A 26,930-nucleotide genomic window follows, 5' to 3' on the forward strand; every position below is an offset into this window, starting at 1 on the left:
CCACACACCCAGTTGTGCTCTGTACGTGACCCCCACTTATTTCCTTTTCCTGGGGAAGAAGTCACCGGAAACTTTCGATCAGGATTCGGAAAATGCCATCCATCCATCCATCTATCTTCTTCCGCTTATCAGAGAAGCCCCAACTTCCCTCTGCCCAGCTACTTGGTCCAGCTCCTCCTGGGGGATCCTGAGGTTTTCACAGACCAACTGGGAGACAGCCTTCCCAATGTGTCCTGGGTCTTCCCCATGGCCTCCTACCGGTCTGACATGCTCTAAACAACTCCCCAGGCAGGCGTCTGGGAGGCATCCCGACCAGATGCCCGAACCATCTCATCTGTCTCCTCTTGATGTGGAGGAGCAGCGGCTTTACTTTGAGCTCCTCCCGAATGACAGCTTTCGGACATAACCCAAAAGCTCATGACCATAGGTGAGGATGGGAACGTAAATCGCCCGGTAAACTGAGAGCTTTGCCTTCCGGCTCATCTATTGATACAGGGTCCGCATCACTGCAGATGCCTCACCGATCCACCTGTCGATCTCACGATTACATTTTCCCTCACTCGTTAACAAGACTCTGTGGTACTTAAACTGCTCCACTTGGGGCAGGATCTCCTCCCCAACCCGGAGATGACACTACACCCTATTCCGGGCGAGAACCATGGGCTCAGACTTGGAGGTGCTGATTCTCATCCCAGTCGCTTCACATTCAGCTGCGAACCGATCCAGTGAGAGCTGGAGATCCTGGCCAGATGAAGCTATCAGGACCACATCATCTGCAATAAGCAGAGACCTAATTCTACAGCCACCAAACAGGATCACCTCAACGCCCTGACTGTGCCTAGACATTTTGTCCATAAAGTTATTAACAGGTGCAGTCCAACCCTCAAGCCATTTTATGGCTGCTGTATGAAAAAAGGAACTGATTAAAATGAATATAATTGATACTTGTGGCATTTTTTTTAATGGCATTCGTTTTTATATATCTATAAAATGCAGCGGTAGAAAATGGATGGATGGATGGATATAAAAAATGTTTTACAACACACGTTTATTTTCTTGCGTCTGGTGATCCAGACGCAACAAAATATACCCCAGAAAAGCTGGTACAAAACATGTTAGAGCACAACATAACAAAACACTACAGGTTGGAGCATGTGATGGATGGGCAGTAAAAATGTGTCAATGGCAACACGCAAAATCCTCATTCGGAGAACATGCTTATTCTGCCGTACCAGAATATGATGAAGTGTATTATGTAGCATTTGGCTTCACTGTAACCACGGTGGGAGACGAGAAATGTTAATAAGCTTACAGTGTTATGCAGAGGTATATTTATAACAATTTAGAGACTATTTATATTCACGGTGGAAAGTGTGTGTGAGAGACAGCGAGAGAGAGACATAGTTTCTTCTTCCTAGGGGGTGGGGGGGCACAACAGAAAATAGTTGAGAAGCACTGTACGAGGAAGTCAAGTCCAGTACAGACTCATGAAGAAAGGAAAAGCTCCATGACCTGACAACATCCTAATTGAGGGCAATACACCTACACCTCAAGATTCTACCTGCGAGAAATATTTAGCCTACTTGAAAATGATCAAGAACATGAAAAAAAGAGGAGAATCAAACTGGGCTGGTGTCAATATGGGGAAAGGGAAACAGAGTGAGATCATGAGGAGAAAAATACCATTGAGACAGGAAAAAACAAGTATTTGACTAATGCTTAAAACCAACAATGACATATAGGTGGAGATCTCGGCCCTCATGTAACAAGCTTGCTTGCGCACAAAAACCTGGTGTACGCTATTTTTCCCAGCAAAAAAAGTTGAGATGTATCATGACCAGTGTTGGGACTAACGCGTTACAAAGTAACGCGTTACTGTAACGCCGTTAGTTTCGGCGGTAACTAGTAATCTAACGCGTTATTTTTTTATATTCAATAACTCAGTTACCGTTACTACATGATGCGTTACTGCGTTATTTTACGTTACTTTTTATGTAGTATCGGCTAGAAACTGAGGATCTGAGTGTGTTTTATTCCAGCGAAGCAGAGACGTGCTTCTGATTCATCCTCTGCGCTCTCTGTGTGTGCGTGTGACTGTGTGTCTGAGTGTGGGAAGGGGAGGGGAGGGGAGGGGGGTGCGGAATACAACCGTTGGCCAACAAAAAAGTAACCACAGAACACTATACGCCTATACGGTATAGTGTTTTGTGGTTACTTTTTGGTTGGCCAAGCGGACGTGACGACAGGCTGTCCCCACTCAGATCCGCACAGACCGGGAGGGGGCGTGCCTTAAGTCCGGCTGGAAATCGGCAGAAATTTGGAGAATGGTTGTCCCAGGGAGAGGCTGTGAAATTCGGGAGGGTTGGCAAGTATGAGATATTCTCACTTCTTTTCTTTTGTCGAGCACAAAGAAAAGAACATTTTAGTTAAATGTAAGTTGTGTCTTGGATCAAAGATCCCGTCTACTGCCCAAAACAACAATTCAAATCTGCCTGGTTAGGCTCTGTGTATGTCACGTGTGCCTTCCTTAGGTGAAGCCAGCTTTACAGCTATGTTGTTGATTGATTGATTGATTGATTGAAACTTTTATTAGTAGATTGCACAGTACAGTACATATTCCGTACAATTGACCACTAAATGGTAACACCCAAATACGTTTTTTAACTTGTTTAAGTCGGGGTCCAGATACAGATATATACTATCAAATATATACTAACATCATAATACAGTCATCACACAAGATAATCATCAGGGTATATACATTGAATTATTTACATTATTTACAATCCGGGGTGTGGGATATGGGGGGGGGGGGTTAGGTTTGGTTGGTATCAACACTTCAGTCATCAATTGCATCATCAGAGAAATGGACATTGAAACAGTGTAGGACTGACTTGGTAGGATATGTACAGCAAGTAGTGGACACAGAGAGAGAGATCAGAAAGTATAAGAAAAAGTGTCTACATTTGATTATTTACAATCCGAAGAGGTATTATGTGGAAGGGAGGGTGTTAGTTTAGGGTTGTAGTTGCCTGGAGATGTTCTTTTAGTGCGGTTTTGAAGGAGGATAGAGATGCCCTTTCTTTTACACCTGTTGGGAGTGCATTCCATATTGAAGTGGCATAGAAAGAGAATGAGTTAAGACCTTTATTAGTTCGGAATCTGGGTTTAACGTGGTTAGTGTTAGTGTTATTATGCTGTTTGTTACTTATGTATGTTATGTTGCAGCTATTTAAAATAGTTTTGTCAATTTGTTCTGGCCTGAAATAAATTGGCCCTTTGAAACATATCTTTGTCTTTGTGTGTTGTATGTAGAGCACATTGCTTAGCAGAGTTCAGTGATGCAAATGTATGTCAAGTTGATCAACAGATTGTATTATTCTCCAGTGCAATAACAGTACTAAAATGAAGGCTAAAAGGGCATTAATGGGAGCTATAAAAAAAAAAAGTAGAAAAAGTAACTAAATAGTTACTTTTACAGTAACGCATTACTTTTTGGTGTAAGTAACTGAGTTAGTAACTGAGTTACTTTTGAAATAAAGTAACTAGTTACTGTTTTTCAGTAACTAACCCAACACTGATCATGACTAACATTGATGTGGAAATGTGCGCTGCCTGACGCCAACTTCATAGCTGCTGTACGCACATTTCTACAGGCTGTGGATACTTTGGCGACAGAGAGGTGGTCCCTCGGGCTTTGCAAACATTTGATTTCAACAATGTAAAAAAGATCGAGGCAAGGAGACAAAATTAACTTTTTTGCCAATGCATTTAATGCTTCATATTCAAATTAATATTTGTGGGGATGTCTATTAATTCAATCATTTTGCCACCTATTGCTGTCACAATGTGTTTTTTTTACTAGAAAGAGCAGCAGAAGCCGGTTGCTGCACACTGGCACCTTTGAGACAAGGACGTGCAGCTGTGAAAGTCCTCTCCTGTGTTCTAATAATAAATTGAGTCATGAAACAAGTCAGTCATTCGTATCATTTTTGATAGCGCTGCCATGTTTAAATGTAAAATAATTTTCACATGAAACTCATCTCACTGTGAGTATGCAACTGTATGAACACATTTTGTTGTAAAATCCACAAATTATACTTATATTAGGGGTTATGAAATCAGAGTCACCCACTCTTCTAAAGTTTTACGAATCATATCACTGAAAGATTTGTCCGCCAGGAACTTTAGGTCGAGGGACACACTGGAGCGGAAGAAGGACACTCGAATACCCAGTTGCAGCGACTTAGCAACTATCTTTTCAAATGCTCGTCTCTTTTGGCGATGTACATCAATCTTCCTCTTTATTCTCTTCCTGATGCCCGACCATTTTTTAAAATTTCAACCTATCTGCGGTTCCCAGGGCACACAGAATTTTCACAATTTCAACCCACAGCTGTTCGCTCAAAACACGAGAAACAAGCATCTTCTACTGACTTGTGATTGGCCACATCTTGCAGTGGCTCAAGCATATGGCTACTTTCAATATGATTTGCAGATGTATAAGGGGGCTTAATCTGGGCATACCATGCCAAGCAAACTACTGAGATCAATTCCACGTTTATGGATCCCCTATCACTGTTATGTGTCAGGAAAATAAACTGCTGATGCCCTAGCAAAAAAAAAATCTGCACATGAATAACATGACAAAAGCACAGGCTACCTAGAAGCAAAGACAATCACAAAAGCCAAGATACATGATAGATGGAAGAAACAACATCCCGGCCACAACAAACAATATGCTTACAATCAACTGTATACAAATCATCACATGTATACAAAGTTCAAGGCTGGCCCAGCAGAACATTGCCATTGTCAAACGAGCAGCATGACAACAGAGCACCTGTTGCAGAAATGCCCTTGTACAACACCCTAAGGACATTCGTTTGGCCACAACCAGAGACACTAAAAAATAATTGTATGGGAGTCTGGTGGATCTGCAGCCTACTGCACTATTAGTTTTGTAAAGAGGCATTCCCATTTAGAAGTGAACGAGAAGAAGAAGAGTTTCTGACTGTGCAGAGAGGCGCATGTCTAATTTAAATCGCGTATTTAAAGGGGGGTGTCGGAGTGGCTTATAACTCCAACATGTGCGCTCATTTTCAGTTGATTGGGATGTACAAAAGGCATGTGCTTGGATTAATGTGTGTGCGTAGGTTTTCTGGGTACATAATTTTTTAGTGGGTAATCCACGCAAGTCTTAATACATGAGGCCCATCGGCATTGATAAGCAAACCTGAGGAGAAAATAGCAGCAGCTCAGCATATAATGGAAAAAAATTTTTTTTGACATGACATACATGGTCAGGAAAACTAATGTATGGGTCAGAGAACAAACCAAACTCCAAAGATGGGTAGGTAACAATAATAAGAGTTTTGACAACAGATGGAGCTCATTAGTAACACCATGGAAACCGATAAATGGGAACAGAAAAAGAGGCATGTAATGTGTGAAAAGGCAGGATGACATTGGCAACTAGAGCTGAGAGCAGCTAGAGTGACAGGAACATGCTATGGCTTCTGTCCAGCAGTCTACTGGTAACGGCTGATTATAAAGAAGAAAAAAAGGCACAACCTCTGCGGGCGCTGCATCTCGTTCAGGTGCAGTCTGCACTCAACACAAAGTTGGTGGGGGTTCAGGGGTGCACACACAAAAAACAAGGGGGCGCTACTTCCCCACTGAGATAAACAAAATATTTACCACTGTTTGCCAAGACACATACTGTAACTCCTGCCCAATTTCTTTATTTAATTCTAGTGGGGGCACACGGCGCCCCTTCATCGATCGACACTTTTTAAACCTTTGCTTTTTACACTTCGCGTGACAAGTGACCTCATTGACCTGCTTAAGGAGGGCTGGTGCGTACATATCTCCAACATGATAAATACCGCTGTGAAGTTATGCAAACTGAATTCCAAGCTTAGTTGCTAAGCCTCTTTTATGTTGTCAGCAGCTTTCCAGACAGGAATCCCATGTAAAATACTGTGCAGAACATTTCATAAAGGTCAAGAAAGCATAGCAGCAGCAATAGAACTAGTACACTGATGGCAAATGGTGGATTACCTCCATTGTCTTGGGTGCCATTGTACAGAAGGAAGAGGCGTCTGCGTAGTGAGGTTTAGGTAGCCTGGAGATTGGCGAGAAGGTTTCCTGACAGGTAAGGTTTGGGGAGGAACAGAGTGGGGACTCTTGCTGGCTGAGAAACGGAGAGCGGGGCAAATCCATAGACTGGTTGGACCTTGCATGTGCTGTAAAGGTTGAAAAGCATTGTTGTTCATACAGCTGACCTTAATGCTCAACTGAGTATTTACTTTACATTTGTAAAGCAACAGTCCATCAACCATCAATATCCCTGCATACATGTAATACTTGATTTATACAGTTTACTATTATTCTTCAAAGCAAATTAGAGCAAAAGCTACTGTGTATGCAGGTTACAAATATAGTTAACTAACACAATTATGAAATCATCTTTATTTGCCATGAAGTCAGATTGCTTTTATCTAATATAATGCAGCCTCTTACACCGCATCTTCTCGATGGGGGAAGGAGAGGTCTGGGAGGTAGGAAGAGGACACTTTGACATGTTTCTCTGTTCTTGGGCATGAATCTGTGCATTGGACTTGCTGCCATTAAAACTCATTTCCTGTGTCTGTTGATGAAGAAAAAGTTGTTTACATGTACACTAACAGTTGGATGCTTAACACATACAGATGATGAGATAGTAACTTAATCCGAACAGCAAAATAAATGAATCAATCAATGACCAATGAATGGCCTTTACCTTAAAAGGAGTCTGTTGATTAGTTAAGAACTCTGACTGGCAGCCATAAGGGTTTTCCTTAAGCTTCTTACAGGTTTTGGTTGTGTATTTTCCAGTGCTCTTTGTCTTGTTCATATGATCAGTTGCATTACTCTTCTGAGTTTTTGACATCCAATCCTTTGACTTGTTCTATAAGTAAGGCCCAATAAAAAAAAGAGTCTTGTGAAACAATTCTGAGTATTAAAGACAACAAATTGCTAGTATATCTGTAAAATTCAAAGAGCAGATTTTTTTCAAGTGCTTACTCTATGATGGCGATGCAGCAAAATAAAAATGATCGTCTAAAACCAAAAATAAGGAAACTAAGGCTGAAAACTAAAACACCAAAACAATTACGGTATGTTATTATTACCATTGCATTTAAGGCCAAGACCATGTACTAAAATCACTAAAATAAAGCCATTGCGATTTACAGAAAATTCCCCTCTTGATATTTCCACGTTGCATGTTTGTAAATTGCTGCCCACTGGTCTTTTTCGGTTATATTGAAGTACTTTATGTCCACACCACAAACATGTTGCTTCCATACCTGTCAACATTTACATTTCAAATTAAAATATGGGACATTTCCTGGCAAATTGGGAACAATTACGGAATATTCATTTCCATCACAAATCAATGTTTTATCAATTATCAAAGTTTTTTATATAAATGGCCTAAACAGGACTAAAACCTAAGTCCCTTGTATCACAACAGTGTGTCCCAGCTTCTAGCTATCTACTATGACAAATGTACTTAGTAGTTAGTGGATTTTATTAAAGGTTTCCTCGTGAGATAATCTATAATATTGAGTAAATGAAAATAGAAACAATTCTGGGCTCCTTCACGTAGCCTAAAATTGTGAAATTTTTAAAGCTGGCTCAGGTAATTTCTTTCTTGATGTCACAGAAAGCATGAGAATGTGTAAACAGCAACTTGTTAATTTTTAGGTAAATATAATAGGTCTACTATTTGTCAAAATATTTACACACGGTTTGGGTTTTTGGCAGAGATGTCTTGTCCGTTGTCTTCATGTTCATCCATCTCTCTCAGGTTGTTCATTTAAATAAATCGCGTAAAATGCAATTTTCCGTGCTCCTTGCACAAGCCCATTCCTAAGTGTCGCTGAGGCTTGAGTTGAGCGAACCCAATCGCTGCGGTAGTGGCAGTACTGGAAAGGATTTTTTTTTTCATGGACAGTAAAATCCAGGGGAAAAACGGGACCGGAAAAGCGCCGGGTAGGACAAACAAAGTATGCTCTGCTCCACTCCAGACAAGTGTCTTTCCTGCTTACGTCATCACAACATTCGTTTTCAGCAATGTTTCAATTTAGAAAGTTTTTCTGCCAAAATTGCAACTTTGAGATCATTTTCGCCCCAAAATTCCATGCATCACTACTTTGTGGTTATTATAAAAATTATGATTTTACAATGTTTTCTGTGGATTGTTTTCTGGATTACAATGCAATAAATATAAATTACATTTTCTTGATTACGTAATTAATACAGCCCATCTATAATACGCATGGCTATATCACGGTTTCTGCAGGTATCAACAAACTAACTGTAATTTAATGGTTTTAATGCCTTTTTAATGCCATTTAAAACAAATGTAATGCCCATGTCTTACTGCATATAGTTATTATATATAGTCAAAAGCTTACAACTGTCTCTACAGACAAAATTGTAAGCGTTTGACAGTGATAATCTTACCCTCTAGTAAATAAGAAATGGCTCACAAAACTGTTTAATCTGAGAATGTATCTTTATTTATTTTTCTATTGTGTTAGCTGCAGCTGCCAGTTGTGGTGACGACAGCAGAAGTTGCTTTGTTGGTCACGCCAAAGAAATTTGGCACTGTTAAATGCTGAATGCCTTAAAATGGCGATTTGTGTTTGGCCAATAGCATGTGTGATTTCCCCGTGTGTGATGCCCATTGAGCAAAGTGTGAGGTGTTTTTGTGCACGCTGCAGAACGCCTTTCTAGATTTACAATCAACGGATTTTAACTAAGTTAGCCACACAGGGACATCTGGCATTATAATCACCATTTTTTTGTCTTAACTTTTGTTAATTAGCAGTGTTTCTCACTAATGAGTTGCGACTAACGAGACAACGTCCGTGCATTCTGTGTTAGCTAAAAGCTGAAATTTACTTTCACGCCATGTAGCTTGAGTGTCTTGCTCCTCCCACTACATATCCTCCTGCAGACCTTGACATGCACGTCCAAAAAATCTAGCTTCGCATTAGAAAAATGAAAAAGTCATGAAAACTTCCCACATCATAAAATACATTATAAAGACAATTTTCATCAAAGACAAAACAAATTCAAAAACTGTATTATACTTTTAATAATTGTCTTTTGTTTATTTTATGCTTATGGTAGTTATGTTTCAGTTTCTAAAAGGTGCTGTTTGCAACTACCTCACAGTTACATTTTTCAAAGCAAATAATTTACAAGAACACCACCGGCTAGCTTAGGTTACTATTAGTGGTTTAACAGACCATATTACGATAGTTTTTCAATTGTCTATATTTTTCACAATTACAAAGTTTATGTAATGAAAATGTTTAACGACCCAAATAAAATGATTGGTATTCACTGCGATCACTCACCCGGTCTCGTCAACACGTAAGCGCAGGGAGCGCGTGCACATAAACAAAAACAGTCCAAGAGAAGCGAATAACAATTTACAGTTGTGTTGTTGTTACGATAGCATATACATTCAATGACAGCTAACACTAACTATCCAAATTGCTATTACTCGCGTACAACACCTAATGCTAAGGCGCGTGGATGTGTTACATACATATGTGATTACGCCATTACGTACATATGTATGTATGTAATTACATTATTACGTACGAGAAGCCATTAAAGGGCGGAATATACTGTGTAAAATATATTGGAAAGTTGACACCCTCTAGGCATCTGTGTAAATGTTGCAAACAGCCCCTTTAAATTACTGTTTGAAAATTATAGACAACAAAAATAATGTCTTTGTACATATTTGAAAAAATTTATAGAGACATGATTACTTGTATGTTATGTATCATTTTATTTTTGAAATAACCCACTCCCTCAAAAAACAGCTGTGCTTACATCATTTCCGAGATTTGCAAAGCCCACCTTTGCGAACATGTTCTCCAACGATTTCAAAGCAATGTGTACATTAAAAGTGACCGTTGTTTCAAAACGATTAGACCAAGCTCCATCATGAAAATGAGCGTCGCTTCAGATGCCACTGTATAATACGACCACTACCACACACAGTAAAACATGTGGAAGACAATTGCAAGTGGGTCCTGCCTGTGCATACGGAAACAAAGATTGTGGATGACTGGCAAGAGGCTCACTCTGTTCATGTAATTCCATCCATCAATCCATTTTCTACCCCTTGTCCCGTTACTGTCAAATAAAAAAGCTCAAGTGCGGAGAGCAATGCACAGACTGAGACCTCTTGTATCCAGTTTGAAAGATAGACGAAAGAAAAAACAAAGAGAACTGAGCAATTTATCAATGAAGGCAAAATTACAAGAGTTCATTTTCATTTATCGTTCAATTAATTATCGACCCGGGCCTACAATTATACTAATTTTTTAATGCCTGTGGACATTGAATTTAATACTTTTGAATGCCATTTAAAGCCTAAATATTTGCTAAATCAATGTAATGTTTTTTAAAAACACGCTAAATCCTTGTATGTGTCTGTCAACCTATCATCAGTAAAAAGCTATTAACCAAGAAAAGAGAGAATCCCATTGCAGAGGTTAACTATTGTGATGCATGCAGGCCAGGACATGTAGTCAATTAAAATGGTACAAGTTAACACACAATTCCTGAAGGACCATTACCTTGCTTGTTAGAGCCTTATCTGATTCTGATTGACTCTCATCAGTTTCTGGCTCCTTGTAGTTCTTGGAAGAAGCTGCAGCTCGCTGGGGTCTCCTGTTAGCAATGCAGGGCCTGCCAGGTACTGCCACAGACTTACTGACATTCTTTGGTTGTTCCATTGTCAGCCCCAAATTTGGTATGTTCTGGAAAACAATGACACCTTGTGAATGACTGTTGTACTGCACCATGAAAACAATAATGTCCCACCTTGTTGGGTTTGCTTTTTCTATGTTTTGGGGGTAAAATCAGGGATTCATCTACCATGACAAAAAGATAAAAACATTTTACCAACATCTCACACATGTACGATTAGGACGATAAACAGCCTACATGAAGTATTAGGCTGCATCGCTTTGGACATAGTGGGTAGCTTTTTGCCGTAGGTAAATATATTTGGTTTCTTGTTTGAGTCTTTCAGCCAGCTGACATCGGTAGTGCCGTAGTCTGTGTCTGTGTCACTGAACAGTTTCTTCTTCACATTCTGCTTCAGCTGTAATGTAAAGCCCAGGCCCACACCCAGAGATACATTGAATCATATGCCAACGTGTGTAATGATCAAATACAGAGTGAAAAAAAAAATGTGTGTAAAACCATTAAATATACTTTTGATGTAGGTTCTCTTTTTGTGTTTGTTTGAACTGAAGAGTGATGAACGCCTCTGGCAAAAAGCAAATACATAATAATTAGTTATATATTAATTCATTCATTTTGTAGCGCATATTATGTTCAGGGTCAAAGCTGGAGTGAGAATGGAGCTGGGTGAGACATTGAACTGGTCACTGATCAATTGCAAGGCACATATGGATCAACAACTATTCCCTCTCACATTCACACACAAGCATCGGTTAGAACGTACAAACTTTACACAGAAATGTCGATGTTGCGATCTGAACCCAGAACAACCTGGAAATGAGGCACTTGTTCTAACCACATGCTTCACCGTGCTGCTCAGATTAATTATACATAATTCAGACAAAGTGACGGCCCAGAGTTGGCCAGCAGACATACTTGCTTGATACTGAAGATGTTTCAAAGAGTGTTTTGTCCCTTCCCTGAACAGAGATAACATGACAATAATGTTCAAAGCTAACATTTAAATAGGAACTGCACTTTTTTTTTAAATTTTGACTATGGTTCACAATCATTATGAAAGACATGAGGATGGATGGATTTTTTTGAATGCATTCTAGCTTGTAAATAAACACAAATAAATGTCCGCTTACAGCGGAGTCAATTTGATGTCCTCTATTCCGCCCATAAAAGCCAATAAAAAATAATCCACAAAGCGCCAACAATTATTATAAGTGCTAACGCAGACAAATTATTTATAGCGGCGCCATGATCACAAGCTTGTGTGTAATGTTTACATCGAGTGGTAAGCGGTTTCCATGCTTCCCTGCTCCCTGGAAGTTTTTTGTAGATCATAAATCATGCCTCTCACCTAGATAGAACAAGGCTGAGGATGTGGTACACTTTGACAGCTAAATTAGACTTGGAAATGGCAAGAACACGAAAAGATGCTTAGCTTCACCTCCCTTTTCTTTGCAAGTATTATGATTCATCATCTAAATAGGAATAAATGAACATCTTAGCAGTTGGCATCCGACTGTCAGGAGACCTTGTACAGTAAGTGATGTTGTATTGTTTGTTGCCTCTCATAAAGTCTGCAGTGAGTAGAAATCAGTGATGTTAAAAAAAGCCAGTGTCGTGATGCGTTTTTTAAATGAATGTGGTGCGTATGCTTAAAATTTGCAAAATACGTAAATAATATGATATTATAAATGTGTCTGTTACTACATTATACATATACTCTCAGCATGTATATAAAACCTTAATGGAGGTGTTTGTAGATGTTTTTTAAGGGCTTTATAGGCAGAATAGAGCAGCTCCCATAGGCTCCATTGTAAGCTGACTTTTGATCAGATGTATTTATATTTAGAAAGCATTGGAAAAAAAAAATCATCCGTCATCATGTCTTTCATAATGGTTGTGAACGATGGGCAAAATTCCCAAAAAATTGCAGTTCACCTTTAAAAGTTGTAAAGCATTCAGATATTAAACAAAGATTTACCCCTACGCTGGATGTTTCATCAGTGTAAAATGTAAAAACATCTTTCCTGTACAACAAAGACACGTTTTAAACGCATTGCGTGGAAAATGTCAACTTCTTGAGATGAATGTGACCACCTCTTGTAATCGGCGTTTGATTTGTCTCTATTGTGGGATTTGGTTACATCTCCTGCTTCAACATTTTTCTGTAGCAAGTAAAAGTAATCATCAGTAACTTAGGTACTTGCCATGATAAATCAATGAGAGTATGATTACTTACTTTACGAGTTGAAACCCAGCTCATATTAAAGAGTGGCCTGTTACAGAAGCACAGTTAAAAAGACAAACCACTAGAAACACGTGATGTACTTACCTCCATGTAGAATGACAGAGTTGAATGCAGGTTCAAGCACTAGTGTGTGTACCTGTTAATTTGGGATGGAACTTTTCCTTTGGTTTGGTTGTTTTTTGTATAATGGCTTGAGATGAGTTTCACCATGCTACCTGCAACCTGCACATCTCTCTAAATGAATAAAACATGAGATATAATATTAGTTAGTTGTATTATTTAGGATCTTCTGCATGGTGATGGTTAAATTTTTCAATCTGCAATAAGGGATGTAAAGTTGTCAACAAACCTAAATCAGGACATTTTGCCATTATTCCTAACATCACTGTATGCTTCAGACATTGCATACAACAATCTATAGTACCTAATAGTGGACAAATATGAGCGGTGACCATAGAGAGCAATAAAAACAATGTATAACCTCATTTGGTGTCCTTTCGTGGTTATATATGGATGCCTCGATTGGAGCCTTAACTGACAGAACATCTGTTACCAAGGATGACTTTCCTCTGCTCTTTTTTATGCCCAGGCTTTTTCCTAGGGTTTCTACATCTTTTGGAATACACAGGTTGGATTTAGATGAGTCCCCAAACTGTTTTCCTTTAGAGCCATTTGGATCAAATGTCAATGTTTCGGCTGTGAAGGCTTCCTTTGGTCCAAGCACAGTGTTTCTCCCCCTGATGACCTCTTGTTGCCGCTGGATGGGTTGGGTATGATGCGGTTTTATACTAATTGGATCTGGAACCTTTAGAGCAGATGACAAGCATTTCTGCTGCTTTGTCAAATTTGAACACACCTCTGCAAAAATGACAGGAATGTTTTTACGACGTTTTAATCAACAGGATTTATTTGTTTTTGTTTTGGTGTGCCTACAAGCATTCAAAACTACACTGATGCTTACCAAGCCTTGACAGAGAACTGATTTTCTGTGTAGGCATCATGAGCATTTCTGAAACTGACATTTTGCTCCAGTGAGACCTATAAATTGACCAAAGAATAATTATCCGATATACAATGCACAACATATACTGTATACACACTCTAAATTGAGTATGCTGTAGTTCTTACGCATTCCTTTCCGTTACAGGCTGAGTGTCAGGTACAAAACAATTCTCTGTAAAAAGAGATGTGAATAATCACAGAAATCCAGAAATTTATGTTTCTGTGATGAACAACAACATACATTTATTTTGGGACTGAGCGGCCGGGCAAATAATTACCCTGAGACTGATCTGTGCCCTGTGCTGCTAGCATCATTCCTGTTGCTATCACAACTGGTATGTTCTGCAAGATGACAGAAAAGTGAATGAATGCACTGTAGTTTGTGATTAAACTTACAAACAGCTAGCATGGAGACAGGTCACAACATCACACTGAGGAACTAACTTAAATATGATACATTCGTTCAGTTCACACACGCGCACACACATGTACCGGTACACACATATACACACACACAAACACACACACACATATACATATATATATATATATATATATATATATATATATATATATATATATATATATATATATATATATATATATATATATATATATCCTGATGATTGAGGGAACCCCTCATGAAACAGGCCTGTAGAGATGATGTAGTCTTGTGATTTTTTTCCCCACACATATATATATATATATATATATATATATACATACACATATACTGTGTATAAACATATATATATATATATATTTATACACACATATAATATATAATAATAATAATAATAAATATATATATATACATATATACATATATGTATATATATATATATATATATAAATATATATATATATAAATATATATTTATTAGGGTTGCAACTAACGAATAATTTGATAATCGATTAATCTGTCGATTATTACTTCGATTGATCGATTAATAATCGGATAAAAGAGACAAACTACATTTCTATCCTTTCCAGTATTTTATTGAGAAAAAAAAACAGCATACTGGCACCATACTTATTTTGATTATTGTTTCTCAGCTGTTTGTACATGTTGCAGTTTATAAATAAAAGTTTATATAAAAACAATTTAAAAAAATAAAATAAAATAAAATACAAAAAATTGCCTCTGCGCATGCGCATAGCATAGATCCAACGAATCGATGACTAAATTAATCGCCAACTATTTTTTATAATCGATTTTAATCGATTAGTTGTTGCAGCCCTAATATATATACACATATATAAATATATATATATACATATATATATACATATACATATATATATATACATACATATATATACATGCATATATATACACACATACATACATATATATACACACATACATACATACATACAAATACATATATATATATATATATATATATATATATATATATATATATATATATATATATATATAGTATAGTAATGTGAGTAATAACATTAATAACATTACTATATACCACGCTCTACATCCATGTAATGAGCACTGATTTACATAAATCAATCCTATGCTGTGAATATATATTTATATTACTTTCTTTAAATATATATATACATATATATATATATATATATATATATGTACTGTATATATATATATATATATGTACTGTATATATATATATATATATATATATATATATATTAAGGGTGTAACGGTACACAAACATTTCGGTTCGGTACGTACCTCGGTTTAGAGGTCACGGTTCGGTTCATTTTCGGTACAGTAAGAAAACAACAAAATATAAATGTTTTGGTTATTTATTTACTAAATTTGTAAACAATGGCTTTATCCTTTTAACATTGGGAACACTGTAATAATTCTGCCCACGTTAATCAACATTAAACTGCCTCAAGTTGTTGCTCAGATTAATTAAAATGACAAAACTTTTCTTCTACATAAAAAAGTGCAACATTAAACAGTTTCAAGTCAACTCATCATGCTTAATTTATAACAGCATTTGGGAAGCCTGTAGTTGATTTTTATAATGTAAATGTTATATTTTTATCAACATGTGATAGCAGGGACCCTGCCATTCAAATCTAGGCTGCTCCATTACTAATGATTAATGTAACTATAGCTAAAAAAAATAGTACAATAGCATTAGGAGAGACTATTCATCCCTGAACACCATGGAGTTCATGTAGGCTTAATGATGCAGTTACATTATTATATCAACTATCAGAGACAGAAACTCTTCATTTAACATACCGGTAATGTCCTTTTTTGCTGCTTCAACACAGCTCAATCAACACAAAATAAGGTAAAGTGAAATAACAGACACACAGGGCTTTGCTGTCCGTAACACACACACACACACACACACACACACACACCGCAAAATGAGCTAACGTTACGCTAAAAGCTAATTAGCCTTCACCTCAAGCCAGGACTGTGAGCGAGCTGAAGCTGCCGTTTATGTTTCTAGAACGTCAACGGGCTCATAGTGATGTTACTAGTAGTTGACTGGGAGGTGTTTATTATCATTTGGGGAGAGTTTGTTTCCTGATGCTTACCTGCTAAACACCTACCATCACAAGCACTGACATCATGCGCACTGCTGATTGGATGTTACCGCTCTGCGTGTAACCAATCAGATGGTTGTGTGGGTGGGACAATGCTGGGTGCTGTGTAGAGTACTGACAGAGACAAAGGCAGCTGTGTGGAAACTCATTCGGTACACCTCCGAACCGAACCCCCGTACCGAAACGGTTCAATATAAATACACGTACCGTTACACCCCTAATATATATATATATATATTTATTTTTTTTAATCGTCATAGATAGGATTAATACACAGAACATAATAAAGGCATACCTGTTTTCTCGAATCATCAGATTTTGTGGTGTAAGGTGACGGACCACGGTTGACGTTTTCATCAGAAGTTGTTTCTTCTGTGAAGATAGTTTCTCTCTTTCTATTAGAAGCAGGGCGCATCTCCAGAGATGGTTTCCCTTTCCCCAAATAAAAAAATGCAATCAAGTAATTAGATATCCACATACTGAACCATGCTTACCATGTGTGGTTTTAACGGAACAGGAATGATACACAATAACTACAAACAAAAACTTTAGAAATATTATTGACAAAATTGTTGTATTTGGCTGTCTTCGAGTGTCACATACTTGATGGAATTCCACCAGAAAGGAAGCTAGAAGGGCCATGTACACTCCCTTTGGAACTACTGCTGATGCAGATGGTCGACTCAGAAATCCTCATCTTGGTAGGGGTCTGAATAGAAAACCCGGAAGTAAGACAATTTATACAAAGTATAATATGAGGTACAACAAAAGTATTTCACCTTTGCTGATGTAGGCCGTGCTTGTATAAGATGAGAGGCAGTGTTTTTGTCACTGTTACCAAGGGAAATTTGACTCTCTGGAACAACAGTCTGCTTAAGAGTGACAAATACGTTAATTGCACGGTTTTATTGGTAATCATTTGTTGTAGTCATGATGTTTACATAGAGTGTGTGCTCTACCTGGGAGCTGCCCTCTTCCATAATAACGTTTACTGTCGTCTTTACAACAGATGTCTTTCCTACTGTATTCTATAAGAGAGACTTGTTAATTCAATCTCCAAACATGCTCAAATACAAACATTATTATTATCTTATCTATTTATAAGAGGTGAAAATCTTTGGGCACGTCAGGATTTGATCCAATGCCAATTCATGGGATGACAATTCGATTTAGAATTGATTCTTGATTCAACATGATTCTCAAGTCAAACCGATTCTCGCAATTTATTATTTGATTTAGTATTTATAACAAACCTTTTCAAAACAATTATTTAACAAACTTCAATTTGGCTTGTGTTTATGTGAAGAAAAAACATGTCATATATGCTTTACTTTGGTCTTCTTGTTTCCATAGACGTAACCAACAGTTTGAAGGATGTCCAAAGTGGAGCTGAAATGGATAGCAAGACTTGATCCTTCTACCATACCCGCCATGACCACGTCTGATAGCTGCAACTTTAAAACTTGTCTCGTTCCCATCTCTGGAAGAAATGTGCACAACAAAATAAGACATAAATTAATATTGAATATATCACAAATAAATGTGATGAACATTTATGTTGACAAAAATTGCCAACAGGCCTGGCTCACATTATCCAGTTTAGTTCATCCTAAAGGTGTGTGAAGGAGGTCTTCAAGGAGGTCTTCCAATTAATTCATAACTGTACTAAGTAACAGAAAAGGGACTTGTACCTGTAACAGTGTAACTTTGAACTTCATTCTCACTGATGCATATTGTATCCCACAGACCAGTCTACATGAAGAGAAGGCCATTAGATCTGGTGTTGGCTGTGTAATGTACATGTCCAACTAATGTTAACAAACCTGAGACTTTTCCTCTGCACATGAGAAGTAAAAAGAGATGCATTGGCTGCCAAGGTTAAAGTCAATCCAGAATTCTTTCAGCTTGTCATCAGCAGGCATCAGCAGCTGACACCATTAACACAAATCTTCAACACTGATGGTAGTTAACTCTGGAACAGCATTCCTTTTTGAATATGAAGGCCCTAGACATATTGTACTTAAAGAGGAACTATGATGGTTTTCCTATTTTCTGAATTATAAATGCTTTCACAATGTATGAATGTCGTGTTAAACAATCATAAGGTTAATGCATTTGAACATGAGCTTGCACACAGTTTTGGATGCCTCTGAGCCCTGTGTTTTGTTGTCTTTTTCAACAGTGGGCACTCTGTGATGAGATAGTGTGACAGACGTACTTATGAGGGCATTCTAGTACATGCTCTCTGCCTGCACGACTCCTCTTCTCTGCACTATTGAGACTGTTAGCTGCTGCCTGCAGCCTTCCATATGATTCCTTCTCGTCTAATGCCCATCTGACTGGCCTGATATCTACAAAAGAAAGATTTTGGCGATTCTGTGTTTATTTGTTCACAACATTTTACACAGAACTTTTATTCAGCCCGTAGGAAGTGCAAAATTGGTTTGAAGAAACACAAGAGGAGGTAGGAAAAAGGACTATTTTCATCTCCGGATGGGAATCGAAAACCGGTTCTTGTTCAGAAACGGTTCCCAGTGCATCAATTTCTTGGAATTGCTTGCCATTTCGTCTAGCGGTCCTCTTCACGGTTTTTTGTGCGTTGAGACGTCAGCAACATGGCGTGTTAACGGGTGGAAAAATCGCACCGAAGTTCTACGACATTTTACTAAAAAAGACTGCAACAGCGCTACTTGTGATTCCAAGGTTACTATTTCATCAAGAGAACATGCTGAACCATAACTGTGGCATGCACACGATAATGATGTGCGACATGCAGTGAGACAAGTAGTGGTTCTTTTTAATGCGACTCTGTATTGATCCAAGTGTGGGCAGGTGTACCTAATGTTGTGACCGGTGAATCTTTATACTGTTAATGAAGTTTATTTTAGACTGTGTCTAAAAAAAGGCTGTGTTGTTTGTCTTTAAGACATATATTTAAGCAGTGTAAATTTTCTAAATATTAATTTGGAAGATATGTAGAAAGGGCGGGTCATGGAGGGTTTCATTTGCCATCTAAAGGGAATGCCTCCACACACTTAAGGGCCTGACTTACTCAAGGTTTGCAAGTACTAAAACGTGTGCAAACGTGATAGTGGGGATGTAACGGTAAACGGTATAATGATAAACCGCGGTAAAATTCCACACGGTTTGTACAGCCATTTAGATTTTAATAACCAAAAAACGTAATTTATTAATGCATTTTAGGCAACACGGCTTACTTCCTGAAAACGGAGTCGCACTAGCGCCGGCGCATGCACACTAGAAAACATGGCGGCAACTACATTTACCTCACTACAGACATTTTCCCTTCGAGTAAACCGAGCCGATCGCTTCGCTTTACTTATGTACTGGCTTCACTGCAGAGGAGTTTTGGCGTGCATCTAAGAGCGCACTGCTGTTATTAGATGGCAACAAGTGTGGATCATATTGGAGACAGATGCATTTGTCCCACATAAAAAGTATACAACGGAAGACAAAAATATTTGATGTTGCTTTCATTTTCTCAACACAGCATCCTTCACTCAGCTGCTATGACAGAGTTACCATGCAGCAGGGGATGTGTCGGGAATGTTGCAACAACTTGTTTATAAAGTCTTGCAGTTTGTTTACTAGGATGGTTACTCTTCCTTTACTGCTAACTTTGTCAGTGTTCAAAAAACATCAATACTAGCCAAAAATGTTCTGTCAACTCATCGAATTGAATGCAGGCTGTGAAGTATCAACCCGCTGAGTCAGTGAGGCACAAAGATTGAGTCAGTTTATTTTTGTTGGCCAGACTGTTGCACTGAACCACATGGTGTTGTTGGAGAACAAAGCTTGTTTATTTGACTTTATCTTCATTCGCCAAACTGCTTTTTGTTTCATATTGATATCAAAAAGTAAACACCCAATGTTTTTTTGTTTTTTTACATGTGAGTTTTTTTTTTTTTTTTTATTTCATAAAGTTATCACTTTAAAAAAAATCATGTGACATAGCATTTTGTTAATGTTTATGGTGTATTGTTAATTCCTATAAAACATATTTCTGCTCAAACTCTTAATGGATCTGTCCCGATACAGCATGTACATATACATATTTAGATCATGTAAATGTACACAAAATTTAAATAACTTAAAGAAAATACCTCTATCAGAAATGTAAAAATAAAGACAGAGACATCATGTAATGAGAAAAAGCTGACATGTTTATACTATTTATGGACAAAAACACCAATATTTGTCTTTAAATATATGGATAATATTTATCTATAGCCTTTTTATTGGACATTACAAATAACATAATGGCATCGCGTTCACACCCTACCCCAACACTGCTTTACCTAACATAATCAGTAATCATAATTTCAATATTCATACAAATAATCTAAATTATTATTTTGGCCATAATCGTGCAGCCCTATGTATTAGACTAGATCTCAAACATGAACACTAATTTTATCTATATGGAGAAAAAGTGCAGTTGTCTTATGGCCATCAGGTGCCATCTTGCAAAATTCTTCCATTTGTTTTTGTTTATCTCTTATGCTCAAAAGGTGCCTTCTTGCATGATTTTCACTTTTATTTTGATTTATTAATGTTTTTATTTAGTTTCTGCCCATTTACTTTGTATATAATGCTCGTTTCGCTTTCATATGCACATTCAATTTCTACTTGAGGTACATAAAACAGTGTTCTTATCTACAATAATGTTTTGTCTTCAAAGGAAATAATTTTGAATGTGTTTTTTAATAAAACTTGGTTAAAAGATTTCAGTATAAGTACATTTTGAACATTTTGAGGACATTTGAAAATACAGCAATAATAATGATAACCGTCAACTTTTTGGTCACAATAACCATGACAAGAAATGTTCATACCATGACATACCTGTGATAGTACACGCAAAGCTGATCTACTAAACGCGTGCAAAGTGGATTGCGTCTGTTAAGTGGGCAGAATATAGCCTGCAATTCATTATGCGTCTGTCTTTATTAATATGCAAAATATACCCTTATCATCAAATTGGCCCAAAATACTTTGAGAAGATGCAATTATAATTATTTAGCACATGCAATGTGGTTTATCAACACTCATTACCGTTTTGCAAAATCTCTTTTGCATTTTATTTACCATGTGTGAGAATGACGCGCAAACTGACTGTTCCAAACACGGCTACAGAATCAGGACTTGCACTGCACAAACAGACAATGGACAGACGAGAATCCTCCTTAATACGTGTGTGTCCACATACTTAGAAGGCGGGTTAAAAATGTGACAGAGGAGCAACATTTACACCAAAGCATATCAAATGCATATTATCTCTACCACGAGAAATTATGTTAAATGTAGATTAAAATCATCATAGGTCCCCTTTAAAAGCCACAGCTACTGACCTCAAACTTATCCAAATAAATCGCCAAACACGGGAAGGAATGAACTCTGCAATCAAAAGGACATTTCCGTTCCGTTGAAACAAACATACGATCACTGTTATAACATCCAACATAAATCAGTCTGTTTTTACAAAATTTACTAGGAGTAAACAGTAAAAAATCTTGATACAATTTACTTAATTTTTTTTTACCTTCTCCTGTCTCCTTGTATTCCATTCACAAAGTTCAGAAAACTGCGACAATCCTGAAATTAGAAAATTTGAAATTATTACAATGCATGGTCAGGACACTGCAACAAACTGTAAATGGACTTGATGTAGTGGATGTTTTTACCGCCTCAAACTCAGAAACTTGGATCTGGACAAAGGCACCAGCCACATGAGCCATGCTGAACCAGTGATCTGTCTGTTGTTTTCTCTGGATGGGTGTTGTCATTCGGAACAATGCCTCGATCAGAGCTATTTGCAAATCATAATCTGACACAGGCGGAATTTGTATTAGTTTTTCTTTCTGTATTTATGAATAAAGGCAGATTGTGGTATTTTAAACAATGATTACCCCCACAGTGCAATATCTGACCAGCCAACTTGGTCCTGGAAAAACATGAAAACGCAGAGTGAACACAGTAGAAATAATGTGTGAATTAATGTGGATGTACTTGTAATATGTCATGAACATACATAATCTCTGAGGCCTCCTGTGAGGTCAGGATCTTCTTATCTTTCTTAAGTTCCACCGGGATTTTTTCCAGAATCATGTTCAGTTTACGGATTGCCTGGGGAGGTAGTATCAATTAAATTAATGAGCATATACAAAAAGGACAGGAAATGTTGATCAAAAGTGATGAATCAAAACCTCTTTCTTGATTACGATGTAAATTCTGGCATCGATGACCAACTGGCCAATGGAATACAGGAAGGACTCAGTAATTCCATACGCTCCTATAAATACATAACTAAACGTCACATTTTATGATCATGGTTCTAGTGCGAGATGAGCACAGTGCAATTATATTTACATAAGGATAAATTAAACTGTCAACAAAACAAGAGATATACCTTCTTGGGACGCTTCATGGACCACCTGTCACACAGGACAGATACACTTAACAAAAAGCATAATATGAATGTAAGATGTACTAAATTAAAACACTAGCTCACCATTACAGCATCAAAGAAGTTTTCAGAAAGTCTGGACAAGTACTCGTCTGAATATGACCCACGCTGAATCCACAATTTCTTGCATTTCTCAAACCACTGCACCATGTACACATAAATATATGAATCAGTAAATGTTTTATTTGATCATTTATAATACAAATGCATGGTTATTATACTTATCTTTTTTATCAGGCCTTGAGTTATTATTCCTGACAGCCCTTGGCCTCCATCGGGCAATTTCAGGTTCTTCCCACATTTGTGGAGGATTGCTAGACCCTCACAGGCTGTGGTGGAATCGTTTTGTTCCAAACTCTGCATTAAATTCATTATTTATATGTGGCGGTGTCATCAAGTATACAACCAACATACTGTATAATGTAAGGTGTAGGGCTGCACGATAAATCAACATTGAATCTAAATTGGGGTTTAAATTAGTTGTGATTACAGAACAATAGAAGACTGTTGTTTTGGGGGTTTTTTCTCTATCGTCACTGGCATTTGAGTGACAGACATGTTCGCCAATCATAATGGTTGAGCCTCGCGTTTGATTGTCTCTCACTTCAAACAAGGAAAATGACGGTCTTGGCACCTGAGCGCGTTTATTTAACAGTAGAATCAACTGAACACAGTGAGCCCTCTTTTCAGTCATTCACAGCATTTGTCTCGGTGGGTGGAGAGAGACTCAGCAAGACCGCACACACATGGAGCTTTGACAACAAGCCTCGTGACTCGCCAGTGGAAAGTTACGCAAAGTAACAAAAATTAGGAGGAAAGAAAATATGATTAGAAAGCTAAATATGCCGTTGTAGTAATATTTCAGCTTCAAATCGGTTGGTCAAAATAATCCCATCAACACAAACAAACGAGCAAGAATGCTGTGATCACATTATGGCAACAAACAAAAAGACATCCGTCCGACCGTCCTAGTTTTTCCATTTCGGAAAAAAATGCATTTTAAGATGTTCAACATTTATTTAAGTCAAATTTTTGCTCACAGAAATGAATGTTTTTATTTATTTAGGATAACCAAAATATTTACCTTCCAATTACAGTACAATGGTAAACAATTCTACTGTAATGAAAAATAAAAGTTGATATCCTTTTAAATATTTACTTGCACTGTTATTATATATTAGGAGTACATTATGAACAATGGTTTTACCAATTATTTCTTCAGTTTAAGGCAGGCCTGGCAATTCTTTTGACTCAGGGGGCCAAATTTAGAGAAAAAAATGTGTCTGGGGGGCTGTTATATCTATTTTTACAAAACCTCACAATAATGTCTGATTGAATGCTAAAAACGTTATGACAGACCGCCTTAAAAAACAGAATGGAATTTAAAATTTTTTTTACTGAATGAGACACCCAGAATGTACATGAAAATAAAGAATGTGGGATTTACAATATTAACTATGAACGATAAAACACTGAATATTGACAACATATGAACGTCACACCCCCTCTTGATCGACATATTTTACAATCAAGCAAAACGCAACAAAAATGCAACAAACACAGCGAAATATGACACATACGATCTGATATATCTGATATATCACTAAGATTTAGAACTTTGTTGTAAAAATCTCCTTCCGCATCTGTCCCTGATACCCTCATTTCAGGCTGGCCGCTCTGGAAACACTCTGTGGAAACGCTCCCCACTCACACTGCTTGGTGCCTGCTGTGATTTAGATTACCATAGTAACTACCGTATTTTTCGGGTTATAAATCACAGTTTTTTTTCATGGTTTGGCCGGGGGTGCGATTTATACTCTGGAGCGATTTATGTGTGAAATTATTAAGACATTACCGTAAAATATCAAATAATATTATTTATCTCATTCACGTAAGAGACTAGGCGTATATCAGCAATCGTCACACACACACGTCAACCAATAAAAATTTGGCGGGGGCGGGTCATGGCAGAAGTGCATTGTGAAAAAAAATATGCTACCTGATACTACTTCCGTACCTATGAAAATTGATCATTTCAACATTGGCGGTAACTTATAAAAACTGAGAAGGGCTGAACAAAAATGGCACCGAAAAGGAAATCATATACTGTAGGTTACAAGCTGGAAGTAGTGAAATGCAGTAGAAAACGGCAATCGAGCAGCAGAAAGAAAGTTTGGAGTAAGCGAGAAACTTGTATGGGACTGGCGAAAAGCAGAGGCTACTCTTACTGAAATGAAGAAAACTCGAAAAGCTAATCGCGGACTAAAAGCTAGGTGGCCACAGCTCGAGGAACAAATTCACAAATGGGTGCTTGAACAACGTGCTGCCGGGAGAGGCTTGTCAACCGTACAGTTGCGTCTCCACGCTCAGGTAGTTGCCAAGGAGATGAATATAAATGACTTTGCGGGAGGACCTTCTTGGTTTTACCACTTCATGCAACGCAATCGCCTCTCTATCAGAGCAAGGGCAACGATGTCCCAAAAACTGCCAGCAGAAAATGCAAAAATCTGCTTATACTCTAGTGCGACTTATATGTTTTTTTTCCTTCTTTATTATGCATTTTCGGTCGGTGCGATTTATACTCCGGAGCGATTTATAATCCAAAAAATACGGTCGTATATCATGCAAAAGGACAGATTCCAACCATTGAAATACTTTGTATAGTTCAAGACTTACGGTCATTTGAAAACATCACTACACATCATAATGGCAGCTATAGTTTCCATCTTAAAGATCTAAAAAAATTATTTGGGAATGTCCGGTGGGCCAGATTGAAAAGCTTAATGGGGCGCAAGCGGCCCCCGGGCCTTAATTAGCCCAGGTCTAGTTTAAGGGCATGAAAAGGTCTGAGTCTGTCTGCATAAAGCCAAATAATTTTTAAGTAAATAATTTTTAAAGTAAATTATTGCATATTAGACCTTGAGACAAAAATATGTTGATTGGCAGTCTAAACGTAAAATATCGTCCTTCATTCGCTATTTTCGCAGTTTTACACATTTATTTGTATAGAATATGAAAATCGCAAAATGAATCGCAATTATGGAGAGAACATTTGTGCAGCCCTAGTAAGGAGTATACAATATCATATCTCACCCTGGTCATGAGAACATCCAGTTTGTTTAGAAACCGTTGTGGACATTTTATGAGAGTTGCCACATTGGTGGTGTTTCGCAAGAATCCATTCAGAGTTGCATGGTCTCCACTCTTAAGTATATCTTCAAGTGCTTTTTCCAACTGCAAAAAGAAACGTTAACAAGACGTTACAAAAAAGATCAGTTAGAATAATACATAATGTTGGATATAGAGAACAAACCCTTTATTTATTGAACCAAAAATACTGAAATTCCACGACATTGTGAATTTGCAAACAGCTAAAATTATACACACAGCAAACTATAATCTGCTAACCAAGAATATACATTTTTTCTCAACAAAAGAGGAGAAATATAATCTTAGAGAAAAATTTAATTTAAAACTTTTGTACGTACAACACTTAAGACCTTCAGTATATGGAATTAAATTATGGAATGGATTAAGCAAAAAAATCAAACAATGGACTAATATGAGCCACTTAAAGAAACTCTTCAAACTTATCGTATTTACAAAGTACAAAGAGAGAGAACCATGATAAACATTCTAAATTTATCTCATCCATCCATTCCCTTTTAAGATAATCTTACTCATCTCACCATATGAAATATAACTTACTTCACCAATTATTATTTATTTTTATTGTTACTTATGGAGTATTATTGTGAATAAATTGAGAACAGGAAGTGAACAAACGTTTTAGCAGCTGCTATGTAAAGGAAAAGGGGTAGGATTAAATAAACTCTGCTTCTTCCTACTCCTTTT

At 37.4% G+C, this 26,930-nt stretch overlaps 1 protein-coding gene across 2 annotated transcripts in view; it reads right to left on the reverse strand.

The window, feature by feature from the left end:
• Positions 1 to 26,930, reverse strand: part of sycp2 (synaptonemal complex protein 2) — a 41,708-nt gene that overhangs the window by 13,905 nt on the left and 873 nt on the right. The window contains exons 3-35 of one of the 2 annotated variants that reach the window (XM_061976425.1): positions 26,169 to 26,309; positions 23,299 to 23,432; positions 23,121 to 23,223; positions 23,019 to 23,043; positions 22,816 to 22,901; positions 22,641 to 22,735; positions 22,519 to 22,553; positions 22,294 to 22,436; positions 22,152 to 22,204; positions 21,961 to 22,006; positions 18,412 to 18,516; positions 18,280 to 18,340; positions 17,920 to 18,068; positions 17,548 to 17,616; positions 17,368 to 17,457; positions 17,192 to 17,297; positions 16,884 to 17,020; positions 14,314 to 14,377; positions 14,162 to 14,207; positions 13,995 to 14,071; positions 13,515 to 13,891; positions 13,170 to 13,267; positions 13,025 to 13,061; positions 12,883 to 12,950; positions 12,767 to 12,812; positions 11,704 to 11,747; positions 11,299 to 11,353; positions 11,026 to 11,185; positions 10,903 to 10,952; positions 10,656 to 10,838; positions 6,785 to 6,952; positions 6,526 to 6,652; positions 6,064 to 6,248 (exon numbers count right to left, since the gene is read on the reverse strand). In XM_061976425.1, coding sequence (XP_061832409.1) covers positions 6,064 to 6,248; positions 6,526 to 6,652; positions 6,785 to 6,952; positions 10,656 to 10,838; positions 10,903 to 10,952; positions 11,026 to 11,185; positions 11,299 to 11,353; positions 11,704 to 11,747; positions 12,767 to 12,812; positions 12,883 to 12,950; positions 13,025 to 13,061; positions 13,170 to 13,267; positions 13,515 to 13,891; positions 13,995 to 14,071; positions 14,162 to 14,207; positions 14,314 to 14,377; positions 16,884 to 17,020; positions 17,192 to 17,297; positions 17,368 to 17,457; positions 17,548 to 17,616; positions 17,920 to 18,068; positions 18,280 to 18,340; positions 18,412 to 18,516; positions 21,961 to 22,006; positions 22,152 to 22,204; positions 22,294 to 22,436; positions 22,519 to 22,553; positions 22,641 to 22,735; positions 22,816 to 22,901; positions 23,019 to 23,043; positions 23,121 to 23,223; positions 23,299 to 23,432; positions 26,169 to 26,309 — 3,363 coding nt within the window. Of the gene's footprint in view, positions 1 to 6,063; positions 6,249 to 6,525; positions 6,653 to 6,784; positions 6,953 to 10,655; positions 10,839 to 10,902; positions 10,953 to 11,025; positions 11,186 to 11,298; positions 11,354 to 11,703; positions 11,748 to 12,766; positions 12,813 to 12,882; positions 12,951 to 13,024; positions 13,062 to 13,169; positions 13,268 to 13,514; positions 13,892 to 13,994; positions 14,072 to 14,161; positions 14,208 to 14,313; positions 14,378 to 16,883; positions 17,021 to 17,191; positions 17,298 to 17,367; positions 17,461 to 17,547; positions 17,617 to 17,919; positions 18,069 to 18,279; positions 18,341 to 18,411; positions 18,517 to 21,960; positions 22,007 to 22,151; positions 22,205 to 22,293; positions 22,437 to 22,518; positions 22,554 to 22,640; positions 22,736 to 22,815; positions 22,902 to 23,018; positions 23,044 to 23,120; positions 23,224 to 23,298; positions 23,433 to 26,168; positions 26,310 to 26,930 lie in introns of both variants that reach the window. The other variant, XM_061976418.1, reaches the window with a different exon arrangement.

The sequence above is a fragment of the Nerophis lumbriciformis genome, linkage group LG01 (genome assembly GCF_033978685.3).
Source record: "Nerophis lumbriciformis linkage group LG01, RoL_Nlum_v2.1, whole genome shotgun sequence".
NCBI classification, from domain to species: Eukaryota; Metazoa; Chordata; class Actinopteri; order Syngnathiformes; family Syngnathidae; genus Nerophis; species Nerophis lumbriciformis.